The following is a 19444-nucleotide window of genomic DNA, read 5'->3' as shown; positions in this document are numbered from 1 at the left end:
ATTCGACACTTTGATTTCATTGCGATTTGATATTCCAAACATATTGCTCTCTATATGTCTGCTGCAGAGAGACGAGAAGCATGAGAAAATGACTTTTCAGTAATCAGTAATGGAAGTAAAAGTGCTGATAAACATATTGGCTCACTATTTAAAAAGAACATGGAGAACAAGCTATATGATGAAAACGTTTTGGCACAGGTACAGCCGACTAGCGCTAGCTAATGCTACCTAGCAAAAAATAATAATAATAATAATAAAAATAATATACATATATATATATATTTTTTTACAAATCAAAAAATAATAATGTAATATGTAACTGCATTGACTTTTTTCTCCATCACTACGATTTAAGAGGAAAATGAGTTCCCAAGTCGATTGAGCAAAAATTATTTGGTATTTCAATTAGTCAACTGCATGTTCATTTTCACTATTGCACAACCAATTCAACTAAACTAACATGATTCCATGCATTAATGATGACATGTTATTACCAGGTAATGCACACAAACTTGTTTTGTATCCACGGGTATGATGTTTTTCCTGTTTGTCATCGTTATGTGAATCTGTTTGCTGTCATAGTGACTGCTGCCATGGATGCTATGTATGATATCTATGTGCTGTATGTATGACATTGATTGCTTGTTGTCTCAAAGGTTGAGGGTGGGAAAAAAGCGGAGGCAAAGGCTACAGTGGTTGCTGCTGTCGACCTAGCACGTGTTCGGAAGCCTTTGCATGCTGAGGGGGGTCATGCTGAAGAGGAAACCATACAATCTGATTTAAAACAGCAGATGATGATGGCTACCACTGAGCAACAAGTCACAGTGAAAACTGAGGCTGCAACTGTGCCAATGGTGCAAATACCAATAATACCACCACCATCAATTCAAACAACAGCTGATGAGCAGAGTATTCATGTCACCCAGGTTTGCTATCTTTTTAAATATAAAAAGATGCTGCATTTTCTCTGATAGGTTTCTCAGAAGTTCTGCATTGAGTTGATCTTTCCTTACTCTATCACACTTTGTTGGTTACTTTAGATACAAAGAAGTACAGAAACTACTACCGCCCACATGGAAACTGCCCTCGCACCATCCCCAATTCCACATTTCACAGTTTCAAAAGTTTCTGTTCCTAAACCTGACCATAGCTATGAGGTAAGCATAGGACATTTCAGGCAAGCAGCGGTACACACGTTTTAATGCCTCAGTTTAATTGATAAAGTAATAATCAAGTAATACATTGTTGGCCTCTCTGGTCAACTAAGAAATAGGTTTCTTAAGCCTGCCTGACATAAAACTCTTTTGATCTCTATTAGACGGTCATCTCTCAATATACAGTTTATGTGTTTAACCACATTTTATCTTAACAGACCATCCAATCCTAACATACACAGTCTGCACTGCCGTATTATGTACTGTACACTGAATAAATATCCATTCTAAATAACTTAATTTTACCTCGCTTCTCAGGACATACCATAAAAATTCACTCTTAGAAATCAACTATTTAGCTTAGCAAGTATTTCCTAAAAACTAATGCTCACTTAATCCGTATACATCGTCATCCATTCCATTATATTTTTGAGTCACAGCCTTAATATTTCTAAACAAAGCAGACAATATCATAATAGGTTGTTCTGATTCGTGATGATAATGCTATTTTCCTTGGGTTGGTCAGGTTTCGATAGCAGGTTCTGCTATTGCCACACTGCAGAAAGAGTTATCCTCTACCTCTGCACATGCTGCTCAAAAGATCATCAAGCCAGTCAAGCCTCCATCTCCTAGTCTCCACCGTAAGGTTGTGGACGTGATGCCAGCGCCAACCCAGTCTCCGTTTAAGGATCTCTCCGAGAGATATAAGACGCATTTCGACACTCAGTTACAGACTCAGATAGGCGCTACGTTTACAGGGGAAACGGAGAGAATGTATAAGGATTTGGAAACAAAGGTTTGTAGTCCAGAGTGTTGTGCCCTGTAAAATAACATTGTGTGGAGTCTCACCTCACTGAGTGGTATTAGTACACCTTCTCTTCACCATAACGCCAAAGCCTCGCCACGTTATCTTTGTTTCAGAACCCATCTGCATCACAAAGAAAGCCCACCTTGCTATCCTCTTCCTCTTTTCTTCTTCCCTTCTTCATATATCTGTTCCCAGCCTGTGTCACAACCCGTCTTTGTCTTTTCAGGATTCACTCTTATCTTGCTTCCATTTTATCCATCTTTCACTACTCCCAAAGTCAAGTTCAGAAACTGTACTGGATGTCACTTTTTGTGATCTATATGCATTTTCCATAGATCGTTGAGACTGCAGCAGTCCCATCCCCTGCAGAAGAGCCAGTTGTGCCACCTACTCTTGTAGCTGTAAGTATTTTTCTTGTGGATGTATGTCAGGTCATATAAGTTATTGTTGTCTATTCAGGCGTCCTTTCCATCCATCTTTTTCTAAATGTCAACATGTCAGTAAAACTATTGTATTTTGTTTTCAGGGCTTGAAGAACCTGACTGTGACTGAGGGTGAGTCTGTGACTCTGGAATGCCAGATCTCTGGTCACCCTGCCCCTGGCATCATGTGGTTCAGGGAGGACTACAGAATCGAAAGCTCCATTGACTTCCAGATCACTTATGAGACTAAATGTGCCCGTCTTGTCATCCGTGAGGCCTTCGCAGAAGACAGCGGTCGCTTCACTTGCACTGCTACTAGCAATGCTGGAACTATCAGCACATCCTGTTACCTGCTTGTCAAAGGTAAACAGGCAGTTTAGTTTTGAACATTTCTGTCTACAAAACTACGTACTGTTGAGGTGTAATACTGTACTGCCAAATGGTTTATTGGTTTATGAATGTGCTAATACTTGTATACATTTCTTCCTTCTAGTAACCGAGGAGATTGAGACCCGGGAAGAGATGACACAACAAGGCACTGTCACTGTATTTGACCTTACTACTCAAGAGAAACTGTGAGTGCTAACTATTTTATACCACATTTGGAAACTCTTGACATGTACAGTTATGAGTCGTGCTATTTATTGACAAGGGAAAACGGAATCATTCTATGATACTTATCAAACATTATGAAACCATTTGCCAGCAAGTCATGCTGAATCTTCCCTGATTGAGTTTTGCGGATGTGGATGAAAAAATTGGACATGTTTGATATTACATTTGCCCTAATTTATGTATATTTCTAATGTCCTTCAAACAGTTTTACTACTGAAGCAAAGGAGGAGACCATGTCGGAGGTGAGCACTGCCATCGCCACCGCAGGTTCACCAGTGGATACTGCAGATTCCATCGCTCCCTTCTTTGTCAAGAAGCCAACTGTACAGAAGTTGGTGGAGGGGGGACGTGTTGTCTTTGAGTGCCAGATCGGAGGCAGCCCCAAACCACACATGTTCTGGAAGAAGAGTGGAGTGCCCCTTACTACAGGATACAGGTAGCCTACTTGTGATACATTTTCAATTCATCTCTATTTTGCATTTGTAAGACTGTGTTGATCATTGATTGTAGTGTTTAAAATGTAACTTATTCACCCATTAGATATAAAGTCCACTACAATAAGGAAAGTGGAGTGTGTAAATTGGAGATCTCCATGACATTTGCTGATGATGCTGGAGAGTACTCCGTCTTTGCCAGGAACCCGCTTGGAGAAGCCTCTGCCTCAGCTGGACTGCTGGAGGAAGGTCAGTTGCTTTAATCAAAATGTTGTTTAATCTCATGGACTACAAACTATGCTCAGTTAGCGTTGCTTTTAAATCCAGTAATAGTATGCATCCTAAATGGCACCTTATTCCCTAAATACAGTAGTGCATTATTTTTGTCCAGAGCCCTATGGCCTTTGGTTGAAAGTAGTGCACTATGTAGGGAATAGGGTGCCATTTGGGACAATCATTGGCTTTATTTGGGTCCGTGAAATCAGACCATAATGTTTAAACTTTTGTTTACACATTGTATATTTTGTTTACAGGGGAATATGAAGAATACATGAAGAAACATGAAATGACATATAAGAGTGAAGTAATTACAACGGTGCAGGTGGATGTACCCCCCGTTGTTGTGAGCGAATATGACGACGACCAGATGTATAGGCAGAGGAGCATGACACAGCAAGCACACGCACAAACGCAAAGCTTTGTTTCAACACAGGTATGTGGATGAAAAGAAACACATTACTTATACAATGCAGAACTTATTTAGCTGATACCTGTTTAATTGAGGAAAGTTTTATTGACTGTGATATGTGGTTGTTTAATTCGCTCTGGATAAGAACATCTACTAAATGACTAAAATGTAAATGTAATTATTGTGATGTTATGACATTTGATTTGTTCACAGCCACCTGTTATGAAACAAGACAACAGCATGCTTTATTCCAATGTGTTTGTTACAGGAACTCCAGATTTCTTCCTTTGAGGAGAGGATTATCCACGAGATTGAGATCCGCATCTTGCAAATTACCTACCAACAGATTGTGACTGAGGATCGGGAAGAGATGGTGACATGTGCAGATCGTGAGGCTTTACAGTCAGCCTTTGCCACTCCAGTTAAAAACTACAGGATCATAGAAGGAATGGGTGTTACTTTCCACTGCAAAATGACAGGAACTCCACTGCCCAAGGTAGTAAAGAAACCATGCATTTCTATTTTACATTGAGTTTAATATAACATGTAGTATATATTCATCAAACGTTTCTTGTCTTTCAAAAGATTGCGTGGTACAAAGATGGAAAGCGTATCCATCATGGTGGCCGTTACCAGATGGAGAGTCTTCATGATGGTAGAGCCAGCCTGCGTCTTCCTGTGGTGCTGCCAGAGGATGAGGGTGTTTACACAGCATTAGCTAGCAACATGAAGGGCAACTCTGTGAGCTCAGGGAAACTGTATGTGGAGCCCACTGCCGTTGCAGGAGCTCAGCGTTACACGCCAGAACCTCAGGCAATGCAGAGAATTAGGTGAGATTTTTATTACCAAATGTAACAGGGTTATTACCAGATTTTAATTTATATTTGTTTAACATAGCCATCATAAAAACCTCCCAAGTATCACTGAATTCGGTATTTATTTGCTCAGGTCCCAGTCCCCAAGATCTCTGAGCCGCTCTCCCGGACGCTCTACTAGTCGCTCTCCTGCACGCTCTCCTGGTCGCAGGCTTGATGACACTGATGAGAGTCAGCTGGAGAGACTGTACAAGCCTGTGTTTGTCTTGAAGCCACAGTCATTCAAGTGCGCTGAAGGGCAGACTGCCAGATTTGACCTGAAAGTAGTTGGTAGACCCATGCCTGACACTTTCTGGTTCCACAATGGTAAGTGATGTGAAAACATGTTCTCTTCTCTCAACTAGTTTTATGAAAATCATACATTTATTCCTCTATTTGTGTTCTTCTTTTCAGGGCAACAAGTTGTCAATGATTACACCCACAAGATAGTGGTGAAGGAAGATGGAACTCAGTCACTGATTGTGGTTCCAGCTATGCCCCATGACTCTGGAGAATGGACGGTAGTTGCTCAAAACAGAGCTGGAAAAAGCTCTGTGTCCATGACACTTACAGTTGATGGTAAGATCTTTGTCTTCTATATCATTCCTCATTTGAAGCTCAAATGAATTGTCACTTTGTATCGATACGTCATATACCATTATTGACTGATAGCATTGTCCTTGTATATGTTTCTCCATTTACAGCCAAAGAAAATTTGATCAGACCCCAGTTTATTGAGAAGCTGAAGAATGTCAGTGTCAAGAAAGGCACTCTGGTTGAGTTGGCGGTCAAAGCCATCGGAAACCCCCTGCCTGACATTGTTTGGCTGAAGAACAGCGACATCATCTCCCCACAGAAGCACCCAAACATCAAGTATGTGTTTTGCCCCACCTTTTATCTCAATGTGCACATGCCTATGATATACATCAAGTGCACCAAATACTCCTCCAGTCCTTAAGATATGTATATTTGTTACTATCTTTATTTTACATGGTTGTACTTAATGCTGATTTACTAACGAAGATGTCTGTTGTAGGATTGAGGGCATCAAGGGAGAAGCCAAATTCCATATCCCACAGTCGGTGAGCTCTGATAGTGCCTGGTACACAGCCACAGCCATTAACAAAGCTGGAAGAGATACCACTCGCTGCAGGGTCAACATTGAGGTAGATGCTGCTGAACCTGCGCCAGAGAGGAGACTCATTATCACCAAAGGAACCTACAAGGCCAAGGACATAGCAGCTCCAGAGTTGGAACCCTTGCATCTCCGTTATGGTCAAGAGCAGTGGGAGGAGGATGACCTATATGACAAGGACAAGCAGCAGAAACCACAGTTCAAGAAGAAGCTGACTTCTGTCAGGTTGAAGCGTTTTGGCCCAGTCCATTTTGAATGCAGACTGACCCCAATTGGTGATCCCACTATGGTGGTTGAGTGGTTGCATGATGGCAAACCCCTGGCAGCTGCTAACAGATTGCGCATGGTTAATGAATTTGGCTACTGTAGTCTTGACTTTGAAGTTGCCTATGCCAGAGATAGTGGTGTCATCACCTGCAGAGCCACTAACAAGTTTGGAGTTGATCAGACCTCAGCTACACTAATTGTGAAGGATGAGAAGAGCCTTGTTGAGGAGACACAGTTACCTGAGGGCAGGAGGGAAATACACAGAATTGATGAGATGGAGCGTATGGCTCACGAGGGAGGTCCTTCTGGAGTCACTGGGGATGAGTATTCAGAGAAGTCAAAGCCTGAAATTGTCCTTCTTCCTGAACCAGCAAGAGTGCTGGAAGGTGACATTGCAAGATTCCGTTGCAGAGTGATTGGCTATCCCACGCCTAAGGTTAACTGGTACCTCAATGGACAGCTCATTCGCAAGAGCAAGAGAATGAGGCTTCGCTATGATGGCATTTACTATCTTGAGATTATAGATATCAAGTCATACGATGCAGGAGATGTCAAAGTGGTAGCAGAGAACCCAGAGGGCACAGCTGAGCATCTGGTGAAGCTCGAGATCACACAGAGAGAAGACTTCAGATCCATCCTCCGTCGCGTCCCTGAACCAAAGGCACATGACACTACTGAACATGGGAGAGTTAGCTTTGAAGTTGTGAAGGTTGACAGACCAGCTGATGCCCAGCCAAAGGAAGTTGTCAAACTGAGGAAGACTGAAAGAGTCATCCATGAGAAGTCCACAGAGGAGACAGATGAGTTGAAGAGCAAATTTAAGCGCAGGACAGAGGAAGGTTATTATGAAGCCATCACTGCTGTGGAGCTAAAGTCCAAAAGGAAGGATGAGTCCTATGAGGATATGCTTAGGAAGAGGAAGGAAGAACTGCTTCATCACATGAAAGAGTTGACTGAGGCTGAGAAGAAGAAAGAGATGGAGGAGGGTCAACTCACCATACCCACAATCAAACCAGAGAGAATACAGCTCTCTCCCAGCATGGAAGCTCCAAAGATCTTGGAACGCATTGCTAGCCAGACCGTGTCTCAGACCGAGGAAGTTCGCTTCAGAGTCAGAGTTGTCGGCAAACCAGAACCTGAGTGCCAGTGGTTCAAGAATGGAATTCTGCTGGAGAAGACCGATCGAATTTACTGGTACTGGCCTGAAGACCACGTGTGTGAATTAGTGGTCAGAGATGTCACAGCAGAAGACTCTGCTAGCATCATGGTCAAAGCCATGAACATTGCTGGAGAGACATCAAGCCATGCATTCCTGCTGGTGCAAGGTAAATGATCTATTTCAATGCTTGTATTCTACAAATAGTTAAAGGTCTAATGCAGCCGTTTTTATCTCAATATCAAATACTTTTTGGGTGACAATTAAGTACCTTACTGTGCTTTGTTTTCAATTAAAACAAGAACTTTGCTAAGACAGTCTTGGAGTGTCTGAGTAGGGAGGGGAAAACTGAAAACAAGTTGTTAATTGCAGAGGTTTCGAACTCTTATTGGTCTATTATCTCATTTATCGCCTGGTGATGTCACCAGGTGCCATCCCACCAAAACAGGCTGACATTTCAGGCTGTCTTTTCAAACAGCTCTTAAACTTAAAGGGCATTATCATTTTCACAATTTCACAGTATTATTCCAACCTCATATTGTGGAAATACAGTGCATTCGGGAAAGTATTCAGACCCCTTGACCCTTTCCACATTTTGTTATATTACAGCCTTAGTCTAAAATTGATTAAATTGTTTGTTTTCCTCATCAATCTACAAACAATACCCCATAATGACAAAGCAAAAACAGGTTTATAGACATTTTTGCAAATGTATTAAAACAAAAAAACGGAAATATTACATGTACATAACTATTCAGACCCTTTACTCAGTACTTTGTTGAAGCACCTTTGGCAGTGATTACAGCCTCAAGTCTTCTTGGGTATGACGCTACAAGCTTGCCACACCTGTATTTGGGGAGTTTCTCCCATTCTTCTCTGCAGATTCTCTCAAGCTCTGTCAGGTTGGACGGGGAGCATCGCTGCACAGCTATTTTCAGGTCTCTCCAGAGATGTTTGATTGGGTTCAAGTCCGGGCTATGGCTGGGCCACTCAAGGACATTCAAAGACTTGTCCCGAAGCCACTCCTGCGTTGTCTTAGCCGTGTGCTTAGGGTCATTGCCCTGTTAGAAGGTGAACCTTCGCCGCAGTCTGAGGTCCTGAGAGCTCTGGAGCAGGTTTTCATCAAGGATCTCTTTGTACTTTGCTCCATTCACCTTTCCCTTGATCCTGGCTAGTCTCCCAGTCCCTGCCGCTGAAAAACATCCCCACAGCATGATGCTACCACCACCATGCTTCACCGTAGGGATGGTGCCAGGTTTCCTCCAGACGTGACACTTGGCATTCAGGCCAAAGAGTTCAATCTTGGTTTTATGAGACCCAGGAATCTAGTTTCTTGTGGTCTGAGTCCTTTAGGTGCCTTTTGGCAAACTCCAAGCGGTCTGTCATGTGCCTTTTTACTGTAGAGTGGCTTCCGTCTGTCCACTCTACCATAAAGGCCTGATTGGTGGAGTGCTGCAGAGATTGTTGTCCTTCTGGAAGATTCTACCATCTCCACAGAGGATCTCTGGAGCTCTGTCAGAGTTCCTCTGTGGAGATGGTAGAACCTTCCAGAAGGACAACCATCTCTGCAGCACTCCACCAATCAGGCCTTTATGGTAGAGTGGACAGACGGAAGCCACTCTACAGTAAAAAGGCACATGACAGACCGCTTGGAGTTTGCCAAAAGGCACCTAAAGGACTCAGAGCACAAGAAACCAGGAAGCCACTCTGCAGTAAACCAAGGCCCTTCTCCCCCGATTGCTCAGTTAGGCCGGGTGGCCAGCTCTAGAAAGAGTCTTGGTGGTTCCACACTTATTCCATTTAGGAATGATGGAGGCCACCGTGTACTTGGGGACCTTCAATGCTGTAAAAAATGTTTGGTATCCTTCCCCAGATCTGTGCCTCGACACAATCCTGTCTTGGAGCTCTACAGACAATTCATTCGACCTCATGTCTTGGTTTTTGCTCTGACATTCATTGTCAACTGTGGGACCTTTTATCGACAGGTGTCATGTCCAAATCATGTCCAATCAATTGAATTTACCACAGGTAAATGAAGTTGTAGAAACATCTCAAGGATGATCAATGGAAACAGGATGCACCTGAGTTCAATTTCGAGTCTCATATCAAAGGGTCTGAATACTTATGTAAATAAGTTATTTCTGTGTTTTATTTTTAATACATTTGCAAACATTTCTAAAAACCTTTTTTCACTTTGTCATTATGGAGTATTGTGTTTAGATTGATGAGGATTTAAAAATATATATATTTTAGAATAAAGCTGTAACGTAACAAAATGTCGAAAAAGTAAAGGGGTCAGAATACCTTCCAAATGCACTGCATATATAAAACAGGTGAAAATCAAGTTTTTGGCAGCACCGGGCCTTGTATGCAATTTTACATCAAGAACTATAGAGAACTGTTGTATGTCCACATTGAAAAAGCATAATAAATATGTGTATTTCCTTTGTTTCACTTTAGCCATTACAGTTAATAGCTTTACTCAACAACTAGAGGATGTGGAAGCTAAAGAGAAGGACACCATGGCGACCTTTGAGTGTGAAACAAATGAGCCGTTCGTTAAAGTCAAATGGCTGAAGAACAATTCAGAGATTTTCTCTGGAGACAAATACAGGATGCACTCAGACAGAAAGGTTCATTTCCTTTCTGTACTGATCATCAACATGAAGGACGATGCAGACTACAGTTGTGTTGTTGTTGAAGATGACCACATCAGGACCACTGCCAGACTCAATGTGGAAGGTTGGCAGTTTTTCTTACTATTTTACTATATCACTGACAATTATTTTCAACTGTGAAAATAGTGAAGTTGGAATACAAACAGTAACTCTGAAACAGTTATACTTAGCAATGTCTCATTGTGCAGGTGCTTCACTGTCAATTGTGAAGAGGCTGGAGAACATTGAAGTGCCTGAGACCTACTCTGGGGAGTTTGAGGTTGAATTATCTCGAGAGGATGCTGAAGGTACCTGGTATTTCAATGACAAGGAAATCACTCCCAGCAGCAAATATGTTACCTCCTCCCGTCGTGGACGCCATGCCTTGACTGTCAAAGACGTCAAGAAAGAAGATCAGGGAAAATATACATTCAAAATTGCTGATATGCAGACCAGTGCCTCGCTGAAGATGAAACGTGAGTTGTGACTGTTATTGGTGTTAGCTTGTTCTCTTCCAATCCATTTCAAGACAACTATTACTGTTGAAAAAGTGGGATGAACTGCGCAATAATATCAATGTCTTTTCCTTCAGTGCGCCCTGTGACACTGATGCAACCCCTCACTGACCTGACAATCTGCGAGGGTGACATCGCTCAATTAGAAGTGCGATTCTCTCAGGAAAACGTTGAGGGAACATGGATGAAGAATGGCCAAGCAATCTCCGCCACAGATCGCATCCACATCGTTATCGACAAACAGGTCCACAAGCTGCTTGTTGAAAACGTGAGCAGAGACGATGCTGCAACATACTCCTTCGTTGTCCCAGCTCAGGATATCTCCACCTCTGGGAAGTTGAACATTCAAAGTAAGTCACTTTTATCAGTCTGACTATATTCATATTAGTATAGTTCTATTGTGAATCATCAGGTATTTAAAAACAAAAAATGTCTCTGTGTTTTACAGCGATTGATATTTTGAGCCCACTCACTGATATTACCGCAGTTGAGGGCACCAAGGCTGTTATGGAGGCTAAAATCTCTGCTGCTGATGTTACCTCTGTGAAATGGTACCACAATGACAAACTTGTGATGCCCAGTGAGAGAATCCAGATGCTTGCGAAGGGATCCAAACAGCGCCTGGTATTCCACAGGACCTTTGCCTCTGATGAAGGAACCTACAAGCTATGTGTTGGCAAAGCTGACTCTAGCTGTAAACTGACTATTGAAAGTAAGTTGTTTTCACCGATTGTGTTAGATGTTGATTCAAACTACATTGATACAGACCCTATTCAACATATTTTGTTATTTTACAGAAATTCACATCACCAAGCATATGGAGGATCAAGTTTGCACAGAGACGCAGAATATAACATTTAAAGTTGAGGTTTCCCACCCTGGCATTGCCGCTGTGTGGACCTTCAAGAAACAACCACTCAAAGCTAGTCCAAAGCATAAGATTGAGGCCAAGGGCAAAAATTACAGCCTGAGTGTCATTAATACCATGAAGGATGAAGAGGGAGAATACGCATTCGCTGCTGGTGAACAGACATCCAGCGCAAAGCTTACTGTGTCAGGTATGTTTAACATCTCCATGATTTCTGACATAAACTCCTTCAGAAAAAAATGTAGATTTCATGAATTGATAAACATTTTCACTACCCTGACTCGAAGGTGTGTGCTGAGTAAAATCGGATTGGTTCCTTATTGGTTCTTTATTGTCCTCATATACCATATTAAAGCTGTGTCTCCACCATCCACTACCCTTTTTACCAGTTATCTAAAGTTAACCATGTCTCCATGTTCCCAGGTGGTGCCATAAACAGACCACTCCAGGACGTGACTGTGGCTGAGTCTCAGACAGCTGAGCTGGAGTGTGAGGTGGCCAACCCAACTGCTGAGGGCAAGTGGCTTAAGGATGGACAACCCGTGAACTTCAGTGACAATGTCAACCATATGAACAATGGAGCTGTCAGACGTCTGGTTATTGCCATAACCAGACCCAATGACATCGGTGAATACACTTACCAGGTCGCAAACTCCAAGACAACAGCCAACCTGAGAGTTGAGGGTGGGTGTTAAATCCTGAGTGGAAATTGTTGTTTATTTTAAACTGGTGTTAGCATTAATAAATGCCTATTATATGATTGTTATATGACTGCTGAAATGTAATGTTTATGTTTGATTTCATAGCTGTGAAAGTCAAGAAGACACTGAAGAATCAAACTGTTACTGAGACACAGGAGGCAGAGTTCAGTCTGGAGCTCACCCACAAGAATGTGAAAGGCTCACAATGGATTAAGAATGGTGTAGAGATCAACCCAAGTGAGAAATATGAAATCACAACTGATGGCATGGTCCACACCTTGAAGATCAAGAACTGCGACACACGCGATGAATCAGTTTATGGATTCAAACTTGGGAAACTATCTGCTAATGCTAGATTGAACGTTGAGAGTAAGTGCATATTTTAACTGTCACAAATTGATTTATGCAATCAAGTATACAAATGTATGTATACTTGAAATGTTTCTACTTACCCTTTGAGGTTTTTGACTCTCATCAATCTCTTTTTCAGCAATCAAGATTGTGAAGAAGCCTAAAGATGTGACATCACTATTGGATGCCACTGCCTCTTTTGAGCTGAGTCTGTCCCATGATGACATCCCTATCAAATGGATGTTCAATAACAAGGAGCTTAAACCAAGTGAAAACGTCAAAATACTGTCTGAGAGAAAAGCTCACAAGCTGACCATCCAGAATGTGAAGACTGACAACCATGGAGAGTACACAGCTGTAGTTGGAAACCTGCAATGCAGCGCATCTTTATATGTTGAAGGTCGGTATTGAGTTTGATGAATAGACTAGAGTACTGGATACATGATTGCTGAGTACTCAGTTGATACCTTTTACTTAAATTAAGATTTTATGTGATTCTTCCAGCTCTGCGTGTCACAAAACCCATCAAGAACATTGAAGTCCCAGAGACCCATGTGGCCACTTTTGAATGTGAAGTTTCACACTTCAATGTCCCGTCCACTTGGCTAAAAGATGGAGTGGAGATAGAAATGAGTGAAAAGTTCAGGATTGTGGTGCAGGGCAAACTTCACCAGCTCAAGATCATGAACACTAGCAGAGAAGATTCTGCAGAATACACATTTGTCTGTGGAAATGACAGAGTCTCCGCCACTTTGACCGTCAATGGTAAGTTTACTCTTCATTATCAATGAAGTAATCCCTAATCATATTATTATCAGAATGTATCGTAACATTTTCCTTTTTACCTTAGCCATTTTGATCACCAACATGCTGAAAGACCTCAATGCACAGGAGAAAGACACCATCACATTTGAAGTGAATGTCAACTATGAGGGCATCACCTACAAGTGGCTGAAGAATGGTGTTGAGATTCCCTCCACAGACAGATGCCAGAGCCGCACCAAACAGCTAACTCACTCGCTCACCATCCGAAATGTTCATTTTGGTGATAGTGCGGAGTACAAGTTTGTGGCTGGTTCTGCTGCGTCAGTAGCAAAGCTTTATGTTGATGGTATGTTCTTATTTTTCTTCCATTTTCAAAAAAAAGGTTTTCCTGTATATTTCACAATCTAAGGTCTTATTTCTGTGCATTGTGTTTTAGCTCGCGTTATTGAATTCACCAAGCATATCAAAGATATCAAGATTACAGAGAAGAAGAGGGCCACTTTTGAGTGTGAGATCTCTGAGCCTAATGTTCAGGTGATGTGGATGAAAGATGGACAAGAGCTGGACATTTCCGAAAGGTACATCTTATTACCAGTAATATTAGACCTGGTGAAGATACTAATGGGTATCATAATAAACTAATCTTAACTATTCATCTGTATCTAACTGTTATTTCTAAATGCCTTGACAGATACACCGTATCCACCGAGAAATTTCTGCACCGTCTAATGATCCAGTCAGTCCGCATGTCTGATGCCGGAGAATATTCTGTCGTCGCTGGTGCAAGCGTGTCAAAGGCTTATCTCACCGTGGAGGGCAAAGATGTCCGCATTACAGAGCCTGCTGAGAAGAAAATTACGGTGAATATGAATTTGATACATTTTTATTTACAGAAAAAACACTTTTTAGTATCATTTTAAAGATGATTAATATCATGATTCATTTCTAGGTTGTTGAGAAACAAAGAACGACATTTGAGTTTGAAGTCAATGAGGATGACATTGAAGGTCGCTGGCTGAGGAACGGTGTTGAGCTCCAGTTTTCCGTTGAGCAGAGGTTTAGCTATGCATGCATTAGAAAGCTCCATCGTCTGACAATCACTGAGACCTACAGAAGTGACGCAGGAGAATACACCTTCATCGCTGGCAGGAACAGGACCGTTGTGACACTTCATGTCAACAGTAAGTCAAACTTCATGATATTGGTTTTATTGGAAAATATATTTAATTGCCCTACAGTATATCTGTGTAATAGTTACAGTAATAACTGCAGTAATAACTGCAGTAATAACTGCAGTTACATGTCCTTGCCTGTAGAGGGCATTGCAGTGCCCTCCTACTAGAGTAGCAGCGTAGTAGGTATGGACTATGCTGATAAGAGGATACAGTATGTCATTTTTTCACAGCTGGATTCAAAGTGATGACGACAATGGTTGTTCCTCAAGTGTAGCATCTTTTTTCATCACATTTCTTATTTCATTTTTTTTCTTCATTTAGTCCCTGAGCCACCTCAGATCATTAACCACATGCAGCCCCTGTCTGTGGAGGCCGGCAAACCTGCTCGCTTCTCTGTGGAAGTGACTGGCGTCCCCCAGCCCCAGGTGTTCTGGTACAAGAACTCCCAGGCTCTCTCCCCAGGCTTCAAGTGCAAGTTTCTGCGTGATGGAAATGAGCACTGTCTGCTACTCATTGAAGTGTTCCCAGAGGATGCAGCGGTCTACAACTGTGAGGCCAAGAATGAAGGTGGTGTTGCCACCAGTTCAGCTGCACTGAATGTCGAAGGTAACCATTACATTTTTGTGTGATAATAATGCCAAGTCAACAGAAATTATGACATAACAGAAGAACAATTGTTGTCAAAAACTAGTTGTAAAAGTACACCATTCTTACAAATGTTATGCATTCCGTATATAATTATTTTATTGGACCAACCTTTTTATAGAGTGTTAAGATGACCATGATGTTTTTGTTTAGTCGCCGAAGATATTACCTCACAAATAAAGAACTGAAATGGTTTATTAATATAAGAAAGTTGCTAATTATTTTTTATTTCAGTTTCAGAAGTTGTTTCTCCTGACACTGGAGCTCCTCTGTCCCCACCTACCATCATCTCACCAATCAGCAACACCTCAACCACTGAGGGAGAGTCTGCCAGATTCCAGTGCAAAGTTACTGGAGAAGGTATTTTGCACATTACATTGTTGGGATGAGTTGGAATAAAAACATGTTTTTGTGGGTGTAATGGGTGTAATTGTGGAAGTATACCTTTTGTTATTTGTTGTCCTATTGCATTTGAAGGTGAGGCATGTGAACCTCTCCATAATAAAAAATGAATTGTATTATAAATCCTTGTTAAAAACATACTGTGATGTTTCAAGCAGCGACCTTCATCAGACAGAGCTAATTTGTCAGACATTTTTAAGAGTATAATTTAATTTAATTTTGTATGTACGTTTGCTGACAATTATTATTAATAAATAAATAAAAAATTATTCTAAAACAATATATAGTTTTAAATCCAATCCTCCATTTGTAGCTCTGAAGATGTCCTGGTACCGTGGTGAGAAGGAAATTAAGCAGTCAGACTTCTTCAGGATTTCTATATTTGATGACACCTGCCAGCTGGAGATCAGCAGAGTGTACTCTGAGGATGAGGGGGAATACACCTGTGTTGCCAGAAACGCAGGAGGAATGGTCACATGCTCTGCACGTTTGAAACTTGATGGTGAGTTTGCATACCTTTCTGTAACCAGATGGTTACCTATACCCGGAAAAGATTCCGACTCTACTCTTGCTTATAGCTACACTGGGGTCGGGCAGGCTTCCTGTTTAGATTAAGACACCGTGGAGCCGGCGTGAGATATGGCTCGGAAAACGTACCTGAATCCAGGGATGAGAAATGAGTTGTACTCCAAATTGTCCCATTATCTCAACTGTTAAACCGAGAAGGTTGAACGACTGCTATTTAAACGGCAGTCGTTCAATCTTCTCAGTGTAACAGTTGAGATAATGGGACAATTCTGAGAAGAACGCATTTCTGGATTGAGGTACGTTTTCCGAGTCATATCTAGAAATATTATAATTTGTAGCCAAAGATAACTAATTTAGCAGATAAATAACTTCAATATATAATATGATTATGCAGTATCCTCTTAAATATGTAATTTTTTCTCTATGCACATGACTTTCACTAGAAATATACACACATGGATATGTGTATCTGTGTCCATCCATGAAAATGCTAATACTCAATTAATTGAACGTACTTCCTTTCAGGGCATAAACAAACTATGGATATTACATCTGATTCTCAAAGGCATGTCTCATCCAGTCTTTCATCAAGCTTCTCAAGTGTAAAGAAGGAGCAAATTGCCCAAAGGCCCACTTTTATTCACCCAATAGAAAGCTGCATCGTTCAGCATGGTGAAGTGGCCAGGTTTCATGCTTGTGTGTCCAGCATGCCAAAGCCAGAGATTAGCTGGTATCATAACCACCAGCCAATTAAGCCTATCAAAGATATTGTCTTTCATTTCGATGAGATGACAAACACTGCCACATTAATTATAGTCGATGCTTACGCTGAGCATGCTGGACAATACACTTGCAAAGCAACCAATAACGCCGGAGAGGCGATGTGCACAGCAACCCTTGCAGTAACCAAAGAAGGTAACTCGTTTTTTACCTTGAATTAGCCTTTGATTTTACAACACCGTGTAATTAATCATCTATTAATTTTCACAAAATTCCTTTCTCCAACCGACACCTCTCATTAAACCAACCAAACGACTTTCTTCTTCTTGGGGAAAACCTTTTTGCTTTCCCATGTTCTATATAGTTTACTAACCTCACAATTTAAAATAGAATATTAGAAATATGTTAGTCACTTTTTTAGTTCTAATTCCTAGATGGGTATATGCAGCTTGAGTAGAACACATTCTCTTCTTGTCATTCTTCTCTGTCACTCCTTGCTCTCCTTGCAGCTTGAGTAGGTAGTACATTCTCCTTTTGTCATTCATCTATCACACTCCTTGCTGTCCTTGGTTGTGACATCCCTCTCAGCGATAGCTCTGTGGACTGTGCATGTTGTAGCCTATACCCTCTCCCTATTTGGACTTGTGTCTGACTGTCAAACTTTGCTTTGTTTGTTTATACCCCTGTTTGTACCCCTGTTTTGTTCCCTTGTTTGTACCATCAAAGTGGAAACGTTCAAATTATTGTAATCAGTTAAAGGGTTTGAGTTAGAATTATTAGCATAACCTCTGAAAAGCATTTTTGTCCAGCAGGATATAACTTCAAGGAAATTACATCTGGGCTAAGCATTAAGTCCAAAATTGTTTCTTGGAATGAGCAATCTCAAAATGATAGATGGATCAATTCAGTATCTCATTTGATTGGCAACCATTTCTCTGTAAGTTTGTAGAGCTCTCACATACAGAGAGGGTGAAATTAAGCCAAAATGGAAAGGAATTGGTACCAATCATCATCAAAGATTATCGTCTTAAATCACACCAACTCTTCATTTCCTTTACAGTAACCCATATGAAGGAAGAGATTGAAGCAACCATTGAGCAAGAAGTCAAAGGTAAGACTCATTTACACTCTTCATTACTGAAATGTACTTCATCAACCCCTTAGTTGTATGACATGTACCTGAGCATATGGATAAGTGATTTATGAATGTTCACACTGCATGCAAGCGGAAAATGTTTTTGATGCAAAATGTTCATCTTATGTATTCTTCAATATCGACATAATGTTATGTCCTTGTATTATGTGATTGGTTTTTGTACAGCAAGCACTGATTAAAACTGCTTGCTTTTAGAAGTTTTAGAAAAATGAGTTTTGGCATCTATCAATCTTATCCTTTACGCATGAGGGTTCTTAGTGGATTGTAATGGATTCCCAAAAAGGTGCAGGATGTGTATCTTTTAAAGTTTCCAGACCTCAGGAAATTATTCTTTAAAAGATATGGGAATAGCCACATCTTTTAATTGCTTCTTAAAGTGTATTGCATTTGGAACTCTCCTCCTGCAAATATTTCTTAGACTGGCTTGCAGATAGTGGTATGTGATTAATTGTTTGCTTTTAAAATAACATGATTATACCTGTAAACTATATTAGTTCGAATAAACGCCTTCTCATACAATTCTAGAGCTGCTTTTACAAGTTTTACTTATTTGTATCATTGGAGAGTCATGTTTCTCATGAAATATTTTTTAATAATTTACCCTCATTCAAAGGATTAGAAAGGGCGTTTATTCATCTTTCTGCAAGTCAGGTAAGGAATATTTAGCTTAAGAATACACTAAGTAAAGCAAAAGCAAGCTTATTTTAAAAAAGCAGAGCAGGTTATTTTGGAAAATATTATGCTTTTTAAGAAATTTATGTTTTGAAGAAATGTCCACAGAAGAAGGAACAAAACATCCAGCAATTTTCGTGTCAGAATCTTAAAAAAAGAATCAAGTCTTGCGTTTATTCGAACAAATATGGTGAGTGAAATTGTTTTTTTATGGCTATGTGACTTGCTGCATGTACTTAATATTTTCATTAATATTCATTTTAAAAAATTGAATTTTATTATCTTTTTTTTTTACCCAGATGGAATTTTATTGAAAGGATTTTTTCTTTTTTTCAGAGTTGTTTTATAATAAAAGGACTGAATCCTGGGAGAACAGAGGACAGATGCGCAGAGCCGTTTCAGACACGGAGGACTTGGATCAAGCAAACAATTCATTCATTAAATGGAATGGGGCTGATAACATTAAGCCATTTTTTATAAAAAAGCTGAAATTCCAGAATGTTCTTGAGGGAGAACCTGCTGCATTAAGATGTAGATTGGTAGCTTTCCCGATCCCAACCATATTATGGTTTCATAACAATAGACCGATTCAGAAAGAACGTCGTCGTAGAATACGTACAGAGAGCACTATGCACATACACGCTACTAGTTTAATCACTGATAGTATCAAAGACAAAGACTCCGGCAGTTACAAAGTAATGGCTATTAACACAGAGGGGTCTGCAGAGTCCATAGCATCACTTCTGGTGTCAATGA

At 40.7% G+C, this 19444-nt stretch overlaps 1 protein-coding gene across 1 annotated transcript in view; it reads left to right on the top strand.

Moving 5' to 3' along the window:
- The window catches only part of ttn.2 (titin, tandem duplicate 2), a 179301-nt gene that overhangs the window by 7144 nt on the left and 152713 nt on the right, over positions 1–19444 (top strand). The window contains 33 exon segments of the mRNA XM_039006530.1: positions 657–926; positions 1041–1157; positions 1519–1950; positions 2298–2363; positions 2489–2747; positions 2878–2932; positions 3211–3435; positions 3540–3682; positions 3967–4145; positions 4390–4617; positions 4707–4951; positions 5070–5302; positions 5390–5554; positions 5680–5848; positions 6012–7702; positions 9994–10275; positions 10400–10666; positions 10783–11055; positions 11154–11417; positions 11503–11763; positions 11997–12257; positions 12380–12643; positions 12765–13025; positions 13130–13390; positions 13476–13736; positions 13827–13968; positions 14082–14250; positions 14340–14571; positions 14887–15171; positions 15445–15570; positions 15926–16114; positions 16666–17055; positions 17921–17971. Of these exon segments, the coding sequence (XP_038862458.1) occupies positions 657–926; positions 1041–1157; positions 1519–1950; positions 2298–2363; positions 2489–2747; positions 2878–2932; positions 3211–3435; positions 3540–3682; positions 3967–4145; positions 4390–4617; positions 4707–4951; positions 5070–5302; positions 5390–5554; positions 5680–5848; positions 6012–7702; positions 9994–10275; positions 10400–10666; positions 10783–11055; positions 11154–11417; positions 11503–11763; positions 11997–12257; positions 12380–12643; positions 12765–13025; positions 13130–13390; positions 13476–13736; positions 13827–13968; positions 14082–14250; positions 14340–14571; positions 14887–15171; positions 15445–15570; positions 15926–16114; positions 16666–17055; positions 17921–17971 (8716 nt within the window).

Source organism: Salvelinus namaycush, chromosome 13 (genome assembly GCF_016432855.1).
Source record: "Salvelinus namaycush isolate Seneca chromosome 13, SaNama_1.0, whole genome shotgun sequence".
Classification (NCBI taxonomy): Eukaryota; Metazoa; Chordata; class Actinopteri; order Salmoniformes; family Salmonidae; genus Salvelinus; species Salvelinus namaycush.
Note: the sequence above shows the minus strand (reverse complement) of the source record. Positions and strands in the feature narration are given on the sequence as shown.